Here is an 18,863-nt window from a genome sequence, read left to right as displayed (position 1 = left end):
AATTGTATCTCATAGCAAACTATTTGTCAGTCACCTTTCTCCCTCAAACGCTCGCTCGCCACTCTCCTCTCTCGCTCCATCTCTTGCTCGCTTCCTCTCACTTTTATACAAACACAAGTGTATAAAATTTGTTTCTATTTGTATAGAGCAAAAGAAATTGTATAAATACATATATTTTTGTTCCTCTCTCCCAGATCTCGCTCGCCGCTCTCTCTAATCTCGATTGCCACCTTCATCTTTCTCGCTTATACAAAATAATCAAAATGTATAAATTGTGTTTCTGTTAGTATAAAGCGAGAGAAAATTGTATACACACATGCAAATACATATATTTTCATCCTGTACACTTATAATTATAAAATAAAAATACTCCTCTGTACAGTTTCTTTTGTCTTTCTTTCTTTCTCGTTTTATACAAATTCAAATTGTATATAATCATTCTATACACTTATAATTATACGATTCATTTTATACCCTTCGTTTTATACAATTCTCTGCCCAATTCTCTTTCTCTTTCTCATATTATACACTTCGTTTATACAATTCTCTTCAATTATATATGTATAGCGAATTATACATTTGTATGTTTGCTATGGAGTGAATTATGTAAATTTTGCTATAACATACAATTATGAATTTTACATTTGCTATATGTGAAAGTTGCCCCATATTATTTTTATAAACAATTTTTAAGATCTTATATGTGTTTTCATTAAAATTTATTTATAATCTATAAAATGTCCAAGGTGAAAATATTTATCTTATCAGTTTCATGTATCTGAGTGTGTTAATGACAATTCTTTATGAGATTGGAAATATCACTCTCTTTCTTCTAGGCCAAAATAATGAATTTTGAAGCTTTAGTAAGAATAAATTCAATGATTGAATGTTTTATGATGTCAGTCATTCTGACTATCTTTGTTTTAAAATGAATTATTGTCACTTTTTTCATGTTTTAAATGGATTGTTTCTTTTATTTTTGTCTATAGTTAATAACCGAATAACCAAACCAAACCGGACCAAAACCAATAACAACCAAAGCGAATCAAAATCGATAACAACCAAACCAATAAATATATACTATATTTAATTTGATTTGATTCTGATAATTTTAAAACCGACTAAGTTAATTTGATTTTAATTTTTACCAATAACCGAAATAAAGTTATTTTACTAGTTTTGCTTTTAATATAGTACTTTATTAATTTCCTTATATATCAATATCAAGATTAACATGTATAACTTATTTTAGAACTTTGACAATGCTTTGTTGATACAAAACTAAACTACCATTATTTTTCCTAGGTAACGGAAACTCCATATCTTAAAATTAATTTGGGATCGTTTGATAACTAATATAAACATTATTTTCTCAAATACATTCCACAAAGAGTCAAAATATCTAAATATACAACTTTTTTCGTAAAATCCATCCGCTAATCAACTTCTGTTATTGTAGTTTCCTTCTTATTGTTGTTTTAGCTGCAATTGCTTTTCTATATTTGTTTCTTTCTCAGTTCCTTCTAGATTTGTAGTAGTATTTTGTTCCACCTTTAACTTTGATTTGTAGTAATATATTCATATACAATCATATGAACTAAATGGACAATAAAAAACAAAGATATATTTCACTTAGCCAAATAAGATTAGCCAGCTCACCTGTATGACTTCCAAGATCACTAATTTTGCTTTACTTTTCTTCTCTAACACATGAACACGACAACTAAAGAGTTACCTGGTGTACTAAACTCTCGCTATGCACAAGGACCAAATAATATCGAGAGTTGTTTCTATGATTGGGGTTTGAACCATGACATTCTAGTCACATAACTACAACTTTACTATTGCGCCAAGACAACATTGTCCTAAGCACATTATGACAAAAACGGAAATAACTTCCTCCGGCAGAAGTTGAAAAAGGGCAGGCAACATGGGAGAGATCATTAGCCCTCCATTCTAACAAGCACATGCCATGGAATTTTTTTGTAAACCAAAAATATAAATTTACAAAAAGATTTAGAAGCACTATAGCAAGCTTATCTATACAATTATAACGGTATGCTCCCTCTTGGAGTTCTCCAGCACTGCTGATTGAACTAGCAAGCGGGCATATCTACGCTGTTCTTCTTTTAGTTCCTTCCTTAGCAAAGCCACCTACATACATAAAATAATAATAATAATAACATGTTCCCAGCTGATCTTTCATAATATACTAGAGCAAAAACTTGAAAGTAGATGCTGCTGTTCAACTGCTACAAATCATATAGCATGTGTCTTTCAAACATCAAAATATAGCAGGTAAAGCAATTCTATTAAAATTACCTTGGCATTAAATTCCTCTTCCTCCTTCTCAATTTCCAAGCATCTGAGAGACAGAAAAAGCACATGAAATGGAGCTTCAGAAAAGAGAATCTGAACAGGTAGTATGTAACAAGTTGCAACTCAATGAGGTTTTTCACATGGGAGAATGCAAACTGCTGGAAATTATGAACTTAGGTACATGTACCCTTTCCTAAAGTTCGGCTGTAATTGGAATTCTACCACGTCTTTCTATAACTTTCCACGGGAGCTCCTACCATTTTGCTTTCTTGGTGACTCAAACCTAAAACCATAGGGTTGAAGGTGGAGGGTGCTTACCATCTGAGCAACCCCCCTTGTCTGGAATTCTATCATCATGCTACTCCTTCCATTCCATTATGTATTATATATATTCCATTTGTTTAAATTTATGTATCTTACTTCCCTTTTGGTCTGTTTAAATGAGAACAGTACTTTTTATTGTTAATAACTCTTTAATTACAATATCTCACAAAACATGTTTAAGACCACATGATTCAAATAACAGACACTTTGTATACTTCATGCGTCTTAGTTTAAGACCACGAATTCAAAAGATGTCGTATCAAAAGTCAAACTATGAACACAAAATGAAACAGAGGGAGTAACATTTTTCATTTTTGTGATACCTTTTTACTATTGACAGGTCGTTTACTTTAACATTCTCATTTATCACATAATGACATGACAATAAAATCAAAAAATCAAAAAAAAAAAAAAAGGAGACATGACATCAAAATGAAACAGAGGGAGTAACATTATTCATTTTTGTGATACCTTTTTACTGTTGACAAGTCGTTTACTTTAACATTCTCATTTATCACTTAATGACACGACAATAAAAGCCAAAAAAAAAAAGACTTGACATTAAAAAACACAAACTGCTTCTATGTTATTTATCTTGTGTCAAAAATTCCATTCTTTATTAAACTCCTCGTCCAATCTAACACTGCCATGGTGGTAATTATGACAGAATAAGAAGTCAATCAACACATGGTGAACTTACCTTGCATGGAGCCTTTTATTCTCTTTAAGGAGAAGGACCATCTCTTGATCTTCCAAGGGACTTGTGATAGTGGTCGCATGCTATGTTCATTTAAACACAAAAAAGAGATTAAAACAGTAGCAGTAAATGTGGCATCAAATGCTCTATAGGACAATAAAGATGTGGTAGAACATAATGCTACATTTCACAGCCAATTAATGAAGTCAAAGTAAGTGGAGGAAAGTTCAAGACACAAACCGGATTTTGAATAGACTCAGGATCAGGAAGATTTACACTTAATCCCACCTTCTGTTTCAAAATTTCAGGTTCTACTTGATGATCACAGTTTTTCCTTTTTGCGGTTGCTGTAAGTCACAAGACAGAGTAAATGAGAGGATGCTTAGGACAAATAGTGTTTAGAGCTGATAAAAACATTTAACATCACTTTTGTGAGGAAAACGAAGAACTGACATAGCTAGCATGTATAGTGCAAACTCAAGGATTAGCTTGTTAAGTGGCCAAGTGTTAGACCTATTTTTATAGCAAATGGAGGTAAAATGCAAGTTGAACAAACCTCAAGAGATCATAGTGAAGTTTATACATCAATACTGTGTGTCCAATGGATACAATCATATATAAGTACATGAAAATGGGATCTATCAATACATGCAAGACAGGAGACACTAATATGAATTGTTACTTTCTTCTGTCTCCATCTATACCCCCTAATCTGATCAAATACTTAAAAATGTCCAATTGGACATATTACAATATGTCAGTGTAAGACCTAGTTTTTCTCATCGGAATGGGGTGATGCGTACCATGTTTCTTTCTAGATTGTGGTGAATCCTGAGAAGGTGCACGAAGCTGTTTAGTTGCATGATAACCAATTAATCCACAGTGATGGTCCCTGTCAAAAAACAAAAATAATGCATAGAAGCATTCAAGCATCAGATAAAAATTCAATTACCGAGAATCACACAAAAAAACAAGCACAAAGTTGAGATTTCCTTGCTGAAAATAAAAATCTGTGCATAGAATAGGCTATCTAAGAACATAAGGAATTCAGTTCAGTGCCTAAACAACAGTTTACAGGTGTATGATCCATGTGCAGAAATTAGATGAACTGGCTCTAATTATAAGAGCACCTCAGCAGGGTGCTAAACAGAACTTAGTAGGCAAATTCACTCAAAGAATAGCCTACCAGTACTCCCATGTCATCTCTTTTAATCGGTGCTCAAGCTTGTGAAAGAGGGGAGTTTTCTCAAAGTCCTGTTTATTATGAGTTGGCTTAATAAAATTTGCTTCTAGAACACCTAAAAAAGGGAAGTAAATTAATTAGCACCTTTTCCAGCCAGTAATTGACCAAAATATTGAACACCATACAAGTACAAAAGAAATGTTTAAAGAAAAGCTCCATAGGCTTACCTACAACCCCTCTGCTTCTATTGACAGAAAAGCCTACTACCACATGCCAAAATGGCTGCAAAGAAACGAATGGGAACTTTCAAGAGAAAATATATAGGCTCTGAAGATCATTTGTCTGTAACGCGCATATCATACACTTGTCCCAAAACCAGATTAAGTGCAGAATATACATTTAACATTAGTTGGAGAGTATAAGACTTCAAAAAGTGGAGGAAAAATTAGATGAAAGGAAAATTTGAGGGTTACAAAAGGCATGTTAAAGGAAAGGTCACGTATACAGAGGAATACATAAGAGTGTAACAGAACCAATATTGAAACACTTTTTCAGACCCGCAGCAAACAGTTTATATTTAGAAATCCATTTCCTTATCTAGCATATGTATCAGGTCCTTACCCATTTTCCGTCTTTTCTTTTTTTCATTTTATTTTTTCATCAGATTATTGGGTTCCTAATAAGGGGCGAAGGACTGAACATCTAGCTTTATATCTATGCAAAATAATTTTGTAGGTACAAAGGTAGGATTTTTACCATTTACAATTTTACTCATTAATTTCAGTCATTATCAAGTCCTAGAGTCAACCTCAAAAGCTATTTGTTTTTAAAAAGTGTGAGCCGGCTTGAAAAGAAGTGCGGACATTTTTGAAGGTGATAGACAAGGCAAAGCACCATTAACAAAATCAAAACATTGAATAGAGGAAACACACCAGTATCAAACGATTCTTGTAGTAGACACTGAAACCATGAATATTCACCAGTGGAGCTTCCTTTAGGAAACCAATGGAAGTAATGATGGAACCCTGCAAAGAACAGAAAATAACAGTTTAAGAATCTTAGAAAAACTGTACTATGTAGCTCTCCGAAAATACCATTTCTACAGTAGTATTACGTCCTCCATTTATTTTACTCAAATTATCCTTTTTATCCTTCGGAGAAGTTTTATTAATGTTTTAACTCAAGCTACCCCTTTACATGTTTATACATTTTGTTTCAAAAAAATCTATACATATGTTGCATGTGTAGCTATATAGGCCTCCTTTCAATCATAAGCAGATTAAAAGAATAAATGAACAATATAAAGTCCCTATTTTTTTCATAACCGAGAATTCCCCGATGGTCAGCAGGAAGCGCATGGTTCTGACAAATGAAATAGAGGAAAAGAGCATCTAGTGTTCTGGAAAATAAATAGAGGAAAAGAGCAGGCTCCGGTCAATGTTGTCAATGATTTACAGTATGTTTGACCAAGTTCTCTCATATCAAAGACAAACTAGTGGAAACCTCTTCACATCCACCGTTCTGTGGTTTGTACAAGATAAATTCTCGATACTTGAGATCACTAGCAATGTTATGATACTCGACAATCTTCCCACACAGCCATATGCAAAAGTTTTCTGGGATTCGCAAGTACAAGATAGATAAATATGCCTGTTAAAAGAGAACACAAAAGAGTTAGAAAGTAGGGATCTCCTTGAATGAAGAAACTTCAAGTGCATCTTGATCATTAAAGAACTTACTCGGAGTGAATATCGAAGAGTGTTGGCAAGATGCAGGTCACTTACTGACATACGGGAACAACTTTTACCACTTTCTGCATCACAAGAGATACGAATATCCTGCTTATTGTAATAGAAGTAATCCTATTATGGTAAGTAACAATGCTAGAAATTTCAAATGCGAAAATTAATTTAGAAAGAAGAGATCAAACCTCAGGGTCTGAGTAAAAGTCGAGCTCCATTTCTCCTTCATCATTTAACCACAAATTGTAGATTATGATCTTCGTGCCATGATCACCGATGCTATCAAACTGTGAAGGGAAAATAAATGGTTGGCTAAAAAAAGGTTATATCAACAATAGTAACACATATAAAAAGAATCAAATAGACATAACTCAGAATATTAAGATCCAGAACGACTTCTGCAACAAAATTTATAGGATCTCTAAGTTATTCATGACAGATTCCCAGCTCACATGCCTTCCAGTCCCAAACCCCCCTCTATTCTTTCTTACATGTCAAATTCCAATATTATACACTCTCCTTTAGCATTCAGATAGAAAATTCTCTAGAACGATATCATGAGAATATAGAAAATACAATGTTTCATCTAATCAATATAGATTCAGCCATCCAGGAAACTTAGAACGGTAACAAAATCAGGCCCTCCAACACCTAAATCTAAGACAGCTAGTCAATGGATAAGGTAAGTATTTAAACATTCATTCTGATGAAGTGCTTAGAGATGAAGACAGTCCATGAATAGAATAGTGAAGTAACTAGCCCAAGGCAACTTTCAGTGTGAACAGTTTCAAATAGACTCTAGAATCTGAGTATCAAACCCACCATGACATCCTGAATTTTTCAAGCACCAAAGGAAGAAGAACCAGAACACATTTTCATAATGACAAGAAAGCACGTGTTTAGATGTTCTAACTCATGCACCAGATGTTCCCCTAGTCACATGCCCTTTTGCTATTCCACACACTCTAGCCCTCTCTTACATGTCAAATCACTCTAACATAACCAAAACACCATCAGCATAACTATAATTAATTACACGTTCTGTATATGGAAGAATTTCTAATACAAGATAAATCTGAATTTCATGGATTATTACACGGAATATAAATAAGGGCAATGCATAAAGCCAATCTAACACAGGACAACTGTAAAAGGAGGAAGATTTAGATAGTGAATAGATGCCACATGTACAACAGAGAAGCAGAAACTCATAGCCGTCCGTTTCTGCAGTGTCCGGCTGCTGCAGACTTATGGTACATGTTCCTCACCCTTTTTGGCCTCAGATGGTTATGGCTAACACTATCAGGGAAGTTTTGATGCTGGAGCCACTGTAAAGTTGACAGCACCATCAAAAGAATTTGGAAGATGATACAAGATGTCATTTTTTGGACTATCATGAACGAAAGAAATAGAAGATGTTTTGATGCCCTCTCAAGTCTCAACTAGCCAATCTATGCTCAAAGTAAATGTCTTTTGTATTTATACAGTAAGGTTTTTTTTTGTCCCCAGTGGATTCCCCTGATAGCTTTTTAGATTTTGTTTGCTCTATGATAGTGTACTAGAGATAACATACTAGTACTCACTCTTTTGCAACTACTTTTCATCTTGTTGATGCCATGTATGGAATCAATTACTTCATCTTAAAAATATTTTTTTTAAAAAAAAGAACAGGCAAATTTGATGCAGGTCTAGACTCACTTGCTTAAGAAGCTCTTCCTCAGTTGAAAAGGGAGACCACTGCAACAACAATGGGAGATTGTTCACAAAATGCTGTTCACTGCAGATTGAAGTCCATTTGCTAGTTGCTGACATGAACTCATATTCAATCTGTATCATATGAGCAAAGAAGTTAAAATAATTGACTGGCAACTGACTAGCCACTAAAGAGTTGGTCAACTTTCAACATTCTACAATCATTTCCCTCCTCAAATTACAAATTTGGCTTCACCCTGAGGAGGATAAGATGTGCCCCGGTTAGGAGGTGTGAGTGGTTGGTTGTCATGGGCTTAAGGGAGGGAGGGGAGGCTAAGCCAAAGAAGTATTAAAGTGAAGTGATTAGGCAGGATATGGCACAACTGCAGCTTATCGAGGACATGACCTTGATATGAGGATGTGGAGGTTGAAAATTAAGGTACAGGGTTTAGTAGGTAGTCGGGCAAATTTCTTTTCCTTTCCCTGTGTACCAGTATTGTTCTTGTTTTTCATTATTTTTCAATTTCTATTTCTACATGTTGTTCCTTTAACCTCGGTTATCTTATTATCTTGATGTTGTTTCTGCTTGTTGCTAATGTCTCTTTTTTATCGTTCTTTGAGCAGAGGAACTTTCAGAAACAGCCTCTACCTTCTCAAGGTAGGGGTTAAGGTATGTGTACACTCTACCCTCCTTAGACCCCACATGTGGGATTACACTGGGATTGTTGTTGTTGCGTGCAAACAACTTTTTTCACTTTGGTAATGCAAGTTGCATGTAAATGAAGTAATACATGAAATAGACTCAAAAGTAGGAAGCAAATAAATTACATGGCTAAACCTTGTTATTCCAGTTGATCCTTTTGTTTTTTTTTATCTCTAAAGATTGTCAAATTGTTATACAAATTACATTGCATATACTAGTACATGGGCCTTTTAACTTTTGCGGCATAAGGCAATGACTTCATTTGCCTTGCCCTCGAGCCACTCCTATTGGCGAGGGTAGTCTATAAGAGATTGCATCCCAAACAATTTAAAAGGATATGGACAAGGTAAAACTTACACCTACATTCTAAAGGTAAATTTTACGAATTCAACGAAACCACAAATACACAAGTACCACTGCTCAAGTTGTCGCAGGCGTGCTGAGAACATAAAAAAAGGAAGGGACTGTCTTGAGAAAAAAAGGGACTGAATGGGATTTTCAGAATAAATAAATGTTTGTAGATCAAATAACAAATCCAATTATTTATAGATTACACCAAAATGCTTTGAAAGGCAAATGAAAAGGCTCACCATAGGTACCACTATTCTGTCAAGGCCTGCTCGTGTCAAAAATGTAAAAGAGAGAAGACCGACACTCTGCGTCAATTTCCTGCTCACAGTAGCAATGTAAAGAAATAAAAAGTTAATGTTCAAAAGAGACAGTCAGAAACTCACTGGACCAAAAATGATGCTGCTTTCATTCACTGTTAGAATGGATATATGTATCTTACATAAACTGAACATTCAGGAAATAGAAAAGAAAACAATAACTCCATGTTCCAAAGGAGGAATAGCCTAAGGTAGAGTGGCATCCCCTAGGTATTCAAAGGAAGAGAAGAAAGAGCAATCCTTTCTGCTTTTTAAATGCTACCAGTCCCAAGACTCCCAAGAAGAGATACTTACTCCCTCCATCTCAATTTTTTTTTTCCAAAAAGAAAACTTTGAGGTGGAAGGAGTAACATCTCTACTGAGACTAGTGCATCTCAAAGTGTACGTTCACCTTTTTTATAAAAGAAAATTCTTTCCTGTGTTGAGTTATCCTAAAGCAAAATAAATCTCACTTCGACAGTGAACCTCTTTTTCACTTCTTCTCCACAAGTGCAAAATAGATATCTAAAAAGAGAACGGATAAATAAGAAGAAGCAAGCGAGAGAGAAAACAATACCTTTAATTCCTAAAACTTATGACAAACTTCAATGTGGTCTCAAGTTAATTTGGTGAAAGAGTTTGTCCTGGAACTCTTAAATCCAATTTTCTTGTTTTGCACAAAGAAGCGACATGGCTCCGACGGCTTGAAATGGAAAGCGAGAAGTGAAGTATATGCTTCGTTGAAGTAAAGCACATAACTTACAAAATAAGAATAGGTAAAATACATGTATAAAGACTCTATTTTGACACCAAATACCATTTAGAACACCTAAACTTTACCCATGACAAGACACTTCTCGGCAGAAGTGTGACCGTGAACCCCTCATGCTGAATAGCAAAAATTGTATTTTCCAGTCAACCTCAGGCGCATGAAGACCCTTACATTATTTTTTTCCGTGTGAACTCCACTTCTTCGCCCCAAAACCAACACCCTCTGGCCACCACCCAACCACGCCCATAGCTTGCATATCACCCTCTGGCCACCATCCTAACAAATTACATCCACCACATATTTTCACCCAAATAAACATATCCGCAGCAAGGGTGGAGGGGGAAAGGAGAAGAACAATAACAGGGAGTTGATTTTGAAAGAAGACTAGAGGCAGGGAGGGGAAGGAGGAGCGGAGAAGAGGGGGACGAGGCGGGTGGAGCAAAGGGACGAGCATTGGCAGGGAGAGGGGGCTAATCTTGGAAGAAGAAATGGGGGATAGATCTGTTAGGCTCTCTGTAAGTAGTTTCTCCCCTTCTCTTTTTTTTTGGGGGGTTCCTCTTTTGAGCGTCTCCACAGCATATCCTTAATGTTGAGGAATACAACATAACCAGTTTCAAAAAAAAAAAAAAAAGAAGAAGAGGGGGGCGGGGATGGGAGTACTCTTTTTCTTTAAGAAAAAAGTAATAATCAAAGTGACAATTACTTTTTTTTATACACTTGTCGATCACTTATTTTTTTGTTTGACACAACAGCAGCATTCGCACTTCACACACACTTCCTCTAAGAAGAGATGTCAATTTGATCATTGACAAAAAAAGTGTCTAACTTTGAGTGAGACATCAATGAATTTCGCCAAAGTCAGATAAAAATAGTTGTTTTCCGTACAATAATAATCAAATTGCAATTAAGATAACTACAATTTAAGAAATAGATCGCCTTCTTGTTGAGATCATTTGTGCATCATTATTTGAAGTGCACACTTCTTTGAAGCGTGTATGAGTTCACCCATGAAGGATTACTCCTTGCTTCACATTACTTCCATCGCTCTAAGAGGTGAAATGGTGGTTTTAATAACAACCCTTAAACCAGTAACAGATCAAACCAAACTAACAAGCAGTTGAAAGCAAAATACTACCCCCTAATTTCAACTCCTTCAAGGAGCACAAGTAGGAAGCTTCTTCCTTCACTTGAACAAGTCAGAAATCAACATTATTATGTCGAACACAAGACCATAAACGCCTATTATACAAAGTTGCAATGCTGTGTAGAGATACATCAGCATATCTCTCCAACTAACTGCATAACCTAAAGGAAGAGACACGCCACACTATTGACTGCTCAATAGTGTAAAGTTCTCTCAGGTCAAAAGAAAAAAAAGTATACAGCACGTGCAATTATAGTTCACTGGTATCAAACCTGTTCTTCATACAGCGGCTGAAGACAACAACGTCAGCCCCAAGTCTCATCGAACTTGTCTTAAAACCGTTTCCATCTGAAAAGGAGGTGTAATACTTTTATTAAAAGAAATGGGAGAGCAAGAAAGTAGCAATAATTACTTAATATCCATACATTGTCCAATGGCTGATTTGGACTTCTTATCTGAAAATCCAAAACTCAGACAGCATCGCATGGCTTCCTGGTCCATTCCACCACCATCATCTAGTAGAATATCAGAGACAGTCACAATCTCGTACCAACAGTTGTTCAACAAGAAGTACAAAATTCACAATCACAAACAAAGAAAAACAGAAAGATGTGGAATACCTTGAATTAACAAAGCTGAAGTTCCATCCTTCGGATTTAACATTTTATCTATAATGGCGTAGGTGGCCCCATTTTGTATCTGTCACCATCAATGAGACATCAAAAATAAAAATAGTAAGCACATTACCCAAATGCATGAGTTCCATGAGTTACATTATTATCACATTTTAGACTGATTATAAGCCCTGATATTTCATCTAATGCGAACGATAAAAGAGATCGCTAATTGAATTGAGAGGCGCACACATAAAAGAACATATATTTTTTTATTTACGACCATTTATTGGGTCTTTATAGAACAGAATGATTAAGACCTATAACAAAGTCTTATTATCATTACTATGCTATTCATTCAAGTATTTACAAAGATGCCAGTTCACCTCTAGCCACCGGCCACCGCCACCACTATCGCCACTCACCACTATCAACTATTACTGCAGCAATAACAGCCACCCACCATCCACAGCCACCACTGCCTTCAATAACTACAATCAGCCTCACTACTAGCAACCATTTACAACCATCACCACCAACTATCATTACCACAACAATCATCCGTCATTGCAAACAATCACCACCATCAGCACCACTACTACCATCAACCACTATATACTATACGCAACCACCATCGCCATCCACCACTGTCATCAGCCGCCACAACCATCAATATGCCTATCCCTACTATCAACTACACATAGTTTTTTTTTAAAAAAAAAGTTAAAATAGTATTAGATTAAGCCGTGTTTTGTTTGAATTTCATAATTATTAAAAATTTATGCATTTCAATGTCAAAAAAATAAGTGGGCGTTTAGCCATTAGAACAAAAAAAAATCACTTTATTTGGAGTTCTCTAAGTTGGTGTTGGGAGTTGGAGCTGGAGTTGTGTTTGGCCATACTTTTTAGTATTTAGATTTTGAATTTTATTTAAAGAACATGAAATATGGCTTGAACATAAATATAATTCAAATGAGTTATTTTATAAAATAAAAAATTTAGGGTAAATTTGAAAAATAAAAATTTATACAGTGAAGAAAAGGTGAAATCAGGGTTTTTGGTGTTTTCTAAATTTCAAGTACAACATCAAGTTGTATTGAAATTTTTATGGCCAAATACTGATTTTCAAATTAAGTGAAATAAATTTCCTGTAAAAAGTGAAATTCTCATGGCCAACGGGTCATGAATGATCTTTAGTTATAGTATTTAGATCTTAATACAATATCTTAATATTTTGTTTCAAACATCTTCTCTTAATCTTAATATAATACAAACAGGCCTTAACCAAAAGACAAGCTCATCACATAGGCATAGTACAGTAGGTTAAAGCTGCTCAGGACCTATTGCCTCCCCATCTCCTTAAGGAAGAGTAAAGCTTATTCATGAGAATGATTTGTGGTTCTCATAAGAAAAGAGATTGCCTATGCAATTGGTACCTAGTGTCAGTCAATCAAGATTCGCCATCAAAAAAAGGGAAGAGCCTTGAAAAAGGAGTTAATTTACTAGACTAGAATTAACTCACTAGAATTATATCACATTATCTTACATTGCTACTCATGTCAACAGTTAGAATTTCCAAATGTTGAGCAGAATGGATTATTGTCTCCTTAATATGGTCTTAGGCAATCCTCATTTCATTAGCTAGTTTTGGGGGTCAGGTTAGACCCTAGATTTATTTTCTTTTATACGGTATCATAACCAGACTCATCCCTATTGTTAGTTTACCCAATGTTTGCGCCATACATTATATCGTCTACGCTTCAAATACCCCAACCTTGGCGTACAGTGGGGAAGTTAGAATGTACCACATTGGAACAGACTCTTGTCTCCTTATGTGGTATTGGCAACTCTCACCTCATGAGCTAGCTTTAATTTACCCCATGTCCTTTTGCTCTACATCAACGAACTTAAAATTCCGATCAAACGGAGTGACAATATAGGTTAAATATAGATGTTTCACTTTAGGTTTTTCAAATGAAAAAGTAGGTCAAGGACATCACAATTAGGACTTCTAACAAAAATAGGGTTCAGTAGATAAGAGCATGAAGACTTCACAACAAGAATAACATCCATATACTATGTATGTTGGCAATTTTTCCCCAGCACAGCGAAAATTAAAGGGAGTTTCATGATTTCATGACCAAAAAGGAAACAAAACAGAGAAAAAAACTAAGAAGCTAGAGCAGCAATTTACCTCATCAACAGCGTTGTCAAGCAGTTCAGCTATGGCTACAAAATACAACACAAGGAAAGCAAGTGAAAGTCAGAAATTCTGTTGGGTGGCTACTTGTGATATGTCTACGCTCTTCAAGCAATGTAGGCTAAGGCATTGACAAGAATACATACCCCCAAATGCCCATTTATGTGAAGTGGCATTTGAGTGAAGGAACTTTGGGTGAACATGCAGGAAACTAGTCCCATCTTCCAAAAGAGACCACAAGTCAGATAACAGATAATGGAGATGTAAAATGCATACTTGACCCAGAATCAGTTGGTGAGTTAGTGGACATGAAGCCTCACATACATATTTTAACTAGCAGGAAAAAAAAGAAAATAGGTGAAAGTATCACTTCAAATCATTTAAAAGCAGTAGGCAATCACTGTCAGACACGTCATTAATATAATCTAGAACATCATCAAAGCATCTTGAGAGAAGAATACTTCTAGAGGACGACTTGTAAATAAGCCCAGAATCATAGTTCCCAGCTCTCCAAAACTGGCGGCAAAGAGGTGCTGGACATATAGGTGACATAGAGAGGGTTGAGGCATCAATTGGAGAGTGTTCTTTCTCCAATAGAGTGGTTCCACTATGTCCGATGCTTTCAACATCTTGCCTTCGACTACTGGCTTGGTATTCTGGTAGCATAATAATTCAGTTTCTTGGTATTCCTTCAGTTGCATGACCTTCAAAACCAACTGCCAAAATTTAGGAGCCTATCCACCCCTGCAGGATCATGCTGAAAAAGTCAATAATGTTTGTCAAACTCCATATGGATTGTAAAAGGAATTAAATGACTGAAAATAAAATATTCCACAAACAAAAGTCAGGAATAAGGATTTTAAAGCTAGAAGGTGACCTGCAAAGGACATTAAAGTTATGTTGCTCGGACTCTTCAAAAATGTCCTCAGGTATTAGATCATTCAAAAATAGTGCATTTTTGGAGGATCCAACACGAGTGCGGCAGCATATTCAAAGAGTCCGAGCAACTTAGCTTTAAAGACAAGGCGAACAAAAATTTCAGAGATGTCTGGAGACAAAAAAAACAAAAGAACATTCTTAGAGGAAACTCTTCACACATGCATATACTATTCTTACACAGGAAGTCCTGTAAGTTAAAGCCCAACTATACTAGACCAGGGGACTAGTGTCTGTATTTCCACGTCCATGCCTGTAACACACCTAAGTTAAAGCCCAACTATACTAGACCAGGGGACTAGTGTCTGTATTTCCACGTCCATGCCTGTAACACACCTAAACTTGTTTAATTTTTAGCAGGGAAGTTGCAATTTGTACATCTAGAATTTCATTCAAAGGGACAAGATGAACTAAAGACTATTTTGTGAACTAGTAATGAGCATTATATAGGGCCTAAAGCACGAAAGAGATACAACAACCAGTTGCTTACTAACTGTTGGAGCCAGAATCCTAACAAAGGATTCAAAGAAATGAAAAAACGAAACAAAAAAAAAAACTATATCTAGAAAGTTCTTTTATGCCAAGGGATTCACCAGTCATATATACAAAAGACCACATATTTTTATACACTACTAGCACACTGTAAATTCCGGATAAACGGGATTCAATTGAAACCGCTTCCTTCCTCACCTTTAGCTCCACCACTGCAGCCAGCTTTTCAGCAAGCACTAAAACTTCACTTTATTTAGTTTCACAAAGTCCATCCAATATTAGTTAAGCAACAAACCCAACACACTCCCACAAGTGCAGTCTGGAGAGGGTGGTATGAATGCAGTCTTACCCTACCTAGTAAAGGTAGAGAGACGAACATTAGTAAAGACAACTGGCAAAATACGCATAAGCTGGAGGCAGAGAGGAAGTAAATCTTTTCCAGGTTGACTTGTCATTCAAAAATCCAAACAGCAAATTACGCCAACACCTTATGTACATTGTGACGAGATCTTTATCATTATCTTCTACTCCCTCTATCCCAATTTATGTGATGTAATTTTATTAGATATTAAGAAAACTAGGAAGACTCTGTAATGTTTCAAACCCACCCTTAAAATAAATGAATTTCTAAATAAGAAAGTACACCTTTGTGGGTTTTTTGTCAAATAAGTGGGACCCAACATCGGTAAAATATAAGGAACTGTGTCAATTCTTTTTGGACAGACTAGAAAGGGAGTGTCATAAATTTGGATAGAGGGAGTACTTTTTATGTTCTTCTTTATCTTACGGAAGAAACAATCTACAGTTCAGAGAAAATCTTATCTCTTCAAAAGCGAAAGATACCATCAATCCTACCCCCACCATTTTAGTTTATATGACAGTGTTTGAATATCAAGGAGTTCAATATAAAAAGTTCCATACATATCAAACGTACCACTAGAACTTGTGAATTAATTGACATTTCTATAACTAATAAAGGAGCATGTCATTGAGAATGTGTTTGGTATGAAGGAATATGTTTTCCTAGAAGTTGTTTTCTTGGAAAACAAGTGGTTTCTTCCTTACTTTTAAGTGTTTGGTAAGTAAGCCAAAAATATTATCCCAAGAACATTTATATGTAATCTAGCAAAACTGTGAGATGGGACAGGGTGGGGAGTAGGGATTTGGGGTGGCAGGAGTGGAATGGTCAAAGGGCGGAGCTTCGGGACATTGGATGAATGGGAGAAGACGACGAGCACGTTATGTTACCTATGGAACTTGTTTATCCTATTTCCATTAAGAAAGTCATTTTTAAAGAACTTATTTTTGTAGATGAAATATTTTTCAAACAATTTTGACCAACCAAATATGAGAAAATTGGAACACGTACCAAACAAAACCTAAGAGTAAAACAAAATTTAAAGTTAATGACTTTGCAAATATAAAAAAGGGCCATTTTTATGAAATAGACTAACAAGGAATGAGTGTCATTTAATATCAAAGTAAGGAAGTTATTTTTTAGGGGCTTTAAAGATTAAGATAGAAATCTAGTAGTTCCAACTTGTTCAAAACTCATTCTATTATAAATAAGACACTCTTATACGTTGTTTGCAAAGTACTTGAACAACAATTTATGCAACAATGCGTTAATTTCATTTATCCCCCTTTTTATTCCAATCATGGTAGACAATTCACTCGAAAATCCAAATCCCAATCCCCCCTTAGGAACAACAATTGTTTGCACTTCCTTCCTCCCTTAGAACTTGTTTAAATGGGCTTATAAGTCAAAAGTTAGGAATTAAACTTATGCTTTTGGCTTATTTTTATCTTTTTGGCTTAAAACAATTGTTTTAAAACACTTTTTTCTTTACCCAAACATCATAAAAGTGTTTAAAAGCTATTTTGGCTTAAGACACTTAAAATAAGTCAATCCAAACAGGTTCACTCGAACTTTTAACCTCATAATTGGACTCAAAGCTCTCAAAGGAACCTCCTCTTGGCTGGGAGTTGATATACACACACATGCATATAAAAGAAAAACCTAAATGTTAGCAACTATAGAGCTTCAAAGTCACTACACTTCTTCCTCATCACTTCTCTTCACATATTCATGAGGCTTTTCATATAAGCTCACACAAACCTACTTTTTGCTTGATAAGAGTTAGGGTATTAGCCAACTTAAATGCACCTTGACTGTCACACTGAATACTATGTTACATTTCACCAAATCAAGTTACCATGCATCTCATAGAGAAGCAATACTTCTCAATTAGGGCAAGTTCAACAAACCAAAATCTAATATGGAACCAAACATGCAAAAAAATCACATTTACCTCTTGAACAGTTATCAATGTAAAGTACATACCTTACTAGTTACTTAGTTTGTGCCCAATCACTAAGAATTTTGAGAAGATTAGGCTAAATTTTAGCCTTAATCTAACATTTTAGGTTTGAAATTGGGGAAAAGGTAATTTGAGAAGTTTTAAGGCAACAAAAATGGGGCTAATAAGGAAAAGGGGAAAAAAAGGGGATGGGTTAGAATTTCTAGGCAAAAGGTGCTTTTTATAATTATTTTATAAGAAATGTGAAATGTAGCTTGAGAAAGAAGCAACTTCAATTATAAAAGTACATTTATACCCTCACTTCATATAAGACTTCTAGTCCAACCTAGTACTAATATCAGCACCAAAATTGACTTTTCACTAACAACTTCATAGTGAGTGACTGCTGGTGAAACATCGTCCTGAACATAACAGGTGATAAGCGTTTACTCAGTCTAGTTAATGGTGATGGCGAGTGCGACTAAAATTTTCTTCATTTTAGTTTTTACTAATCGACATAAAAAATTTGTAATTTATGAAAAGATTTTTAAAACTTTTCAACTTTGACTCAAATATGATATGGATGAACAACTACTTTATAAATAAGATAATATAGTATTTTATGGATTATATTAATAAAATTGTATATCTTTTATGTTATTTTTATAAATATATATTTCAAATTATGTATTATTATAAAATTTAAAATGCACAAATTCCACAAAGATTTATTAGTTCAATAAATTAACAATAATAGTAATTATTTATCTTTTAATATAATCCTCTTATATGGTATAGACATCGGGTAATGTTTAATTAAATATGACTTTTTTTTGTAAAATTTTAAATTATAGTTAAAGAAAGGTTTGAAATTCATTTTATTTACTTTTTAGAGAATGTAAAATTTCAAAAGATGATTTGAAATTATACTTACATTTACAATTCATAGATAAATATTCATTTCAAATCAAACACTAAACTTAAGTTTCTAATTCCAATGACCAAACACATTAAGTAGGCATTTGAATTTGCAATTTTAAATCACGATATGAAATCATAAGATGAAATTAGAATTTGATTTGTTCTTAATTTGATTTG

General features: G+C 34.8%; 1 protein-coding gene across 9 annotated transcripts; it reads right to left on the bottom strand.

Moving 5' to 3' along the window:
* Window positions 1–1,604: 1,604 nt before the first annotated feature.
* On the bottom strand, window positions 1,605–17,990 carry LOC101252891 (protein MICRORCHIDIA 6-like). Of its 9 annotated transcripts, none has more exons than XM_010324241.4 (21): window positions 17,810–17,990; window positions 15,664–15,819; window positions 14,499–14,794; window positions 14,184–14,258; window positions 14,032–14,066; window positions 11,844–11,922; window positions 11,649–11,738; window positions 11,496–11,571; window positions 9,251–9,329; window positions 7,964–8,092; window positions 6,454–6,552; window positions 6,263–6,361; window positions 6,027–6,173; window positions 5,456–5,548; window positions 4,751–4,805; window positions 4,527–4,638; window positions 4,144–4,232; window positions 3,581–3,687; window positions 3,344–3,423; window positions 2,323–2,365; window positions 1,605–2,154 (listed from the first exon to the last, which is right to left on the bottom strand). In XM_010324241.4, exons 3-21 carry the CDS (start codon window positions 14,701–14,703, stop codon window positions 2,041–2,043), a joined length of 1,806 nt encoding a protein of 601 aa, XP_010322543.1. In that variant the 5' UTR covers window positions 14,704–14,794; window positions 15,664–15,819; window positions 17,810–17,990; the 3' UTR covers window positions 1,605–2,040. The 9 variants fall into 9 exon arrangements, with proteins under 9 accessions (XP_010322543.1, XP_010322544.1, XP_025887107.1 ...); XM_010324242.4 differs by having other exon boundaries at window positions 14,499–14,781; XM_026031322.2 differs by lacking the exon at window positions 7,964–8,092.
* Between the last annotated feature and the right edge of the window lie 873 nt (window positions 17,991–18,863).

This window comes from Solanum lycopersicum, chromosome 6 (assembly GCF_036512215.1).
Source record: "Solanum lycopersicum chromosome 6, SLM_r2.1".
NCBI lineage: Eukaryota > Viridiplantae > Streptophyta > Magnoliopsida > Solanales > Solanaceae > Solanum > Solanum lycopersicum.
The sequence above is the reverse complement of the archived record's forward strand: the minus strand, read 5'-3'. Positions and strand labels throughout refer to the sequence as shown.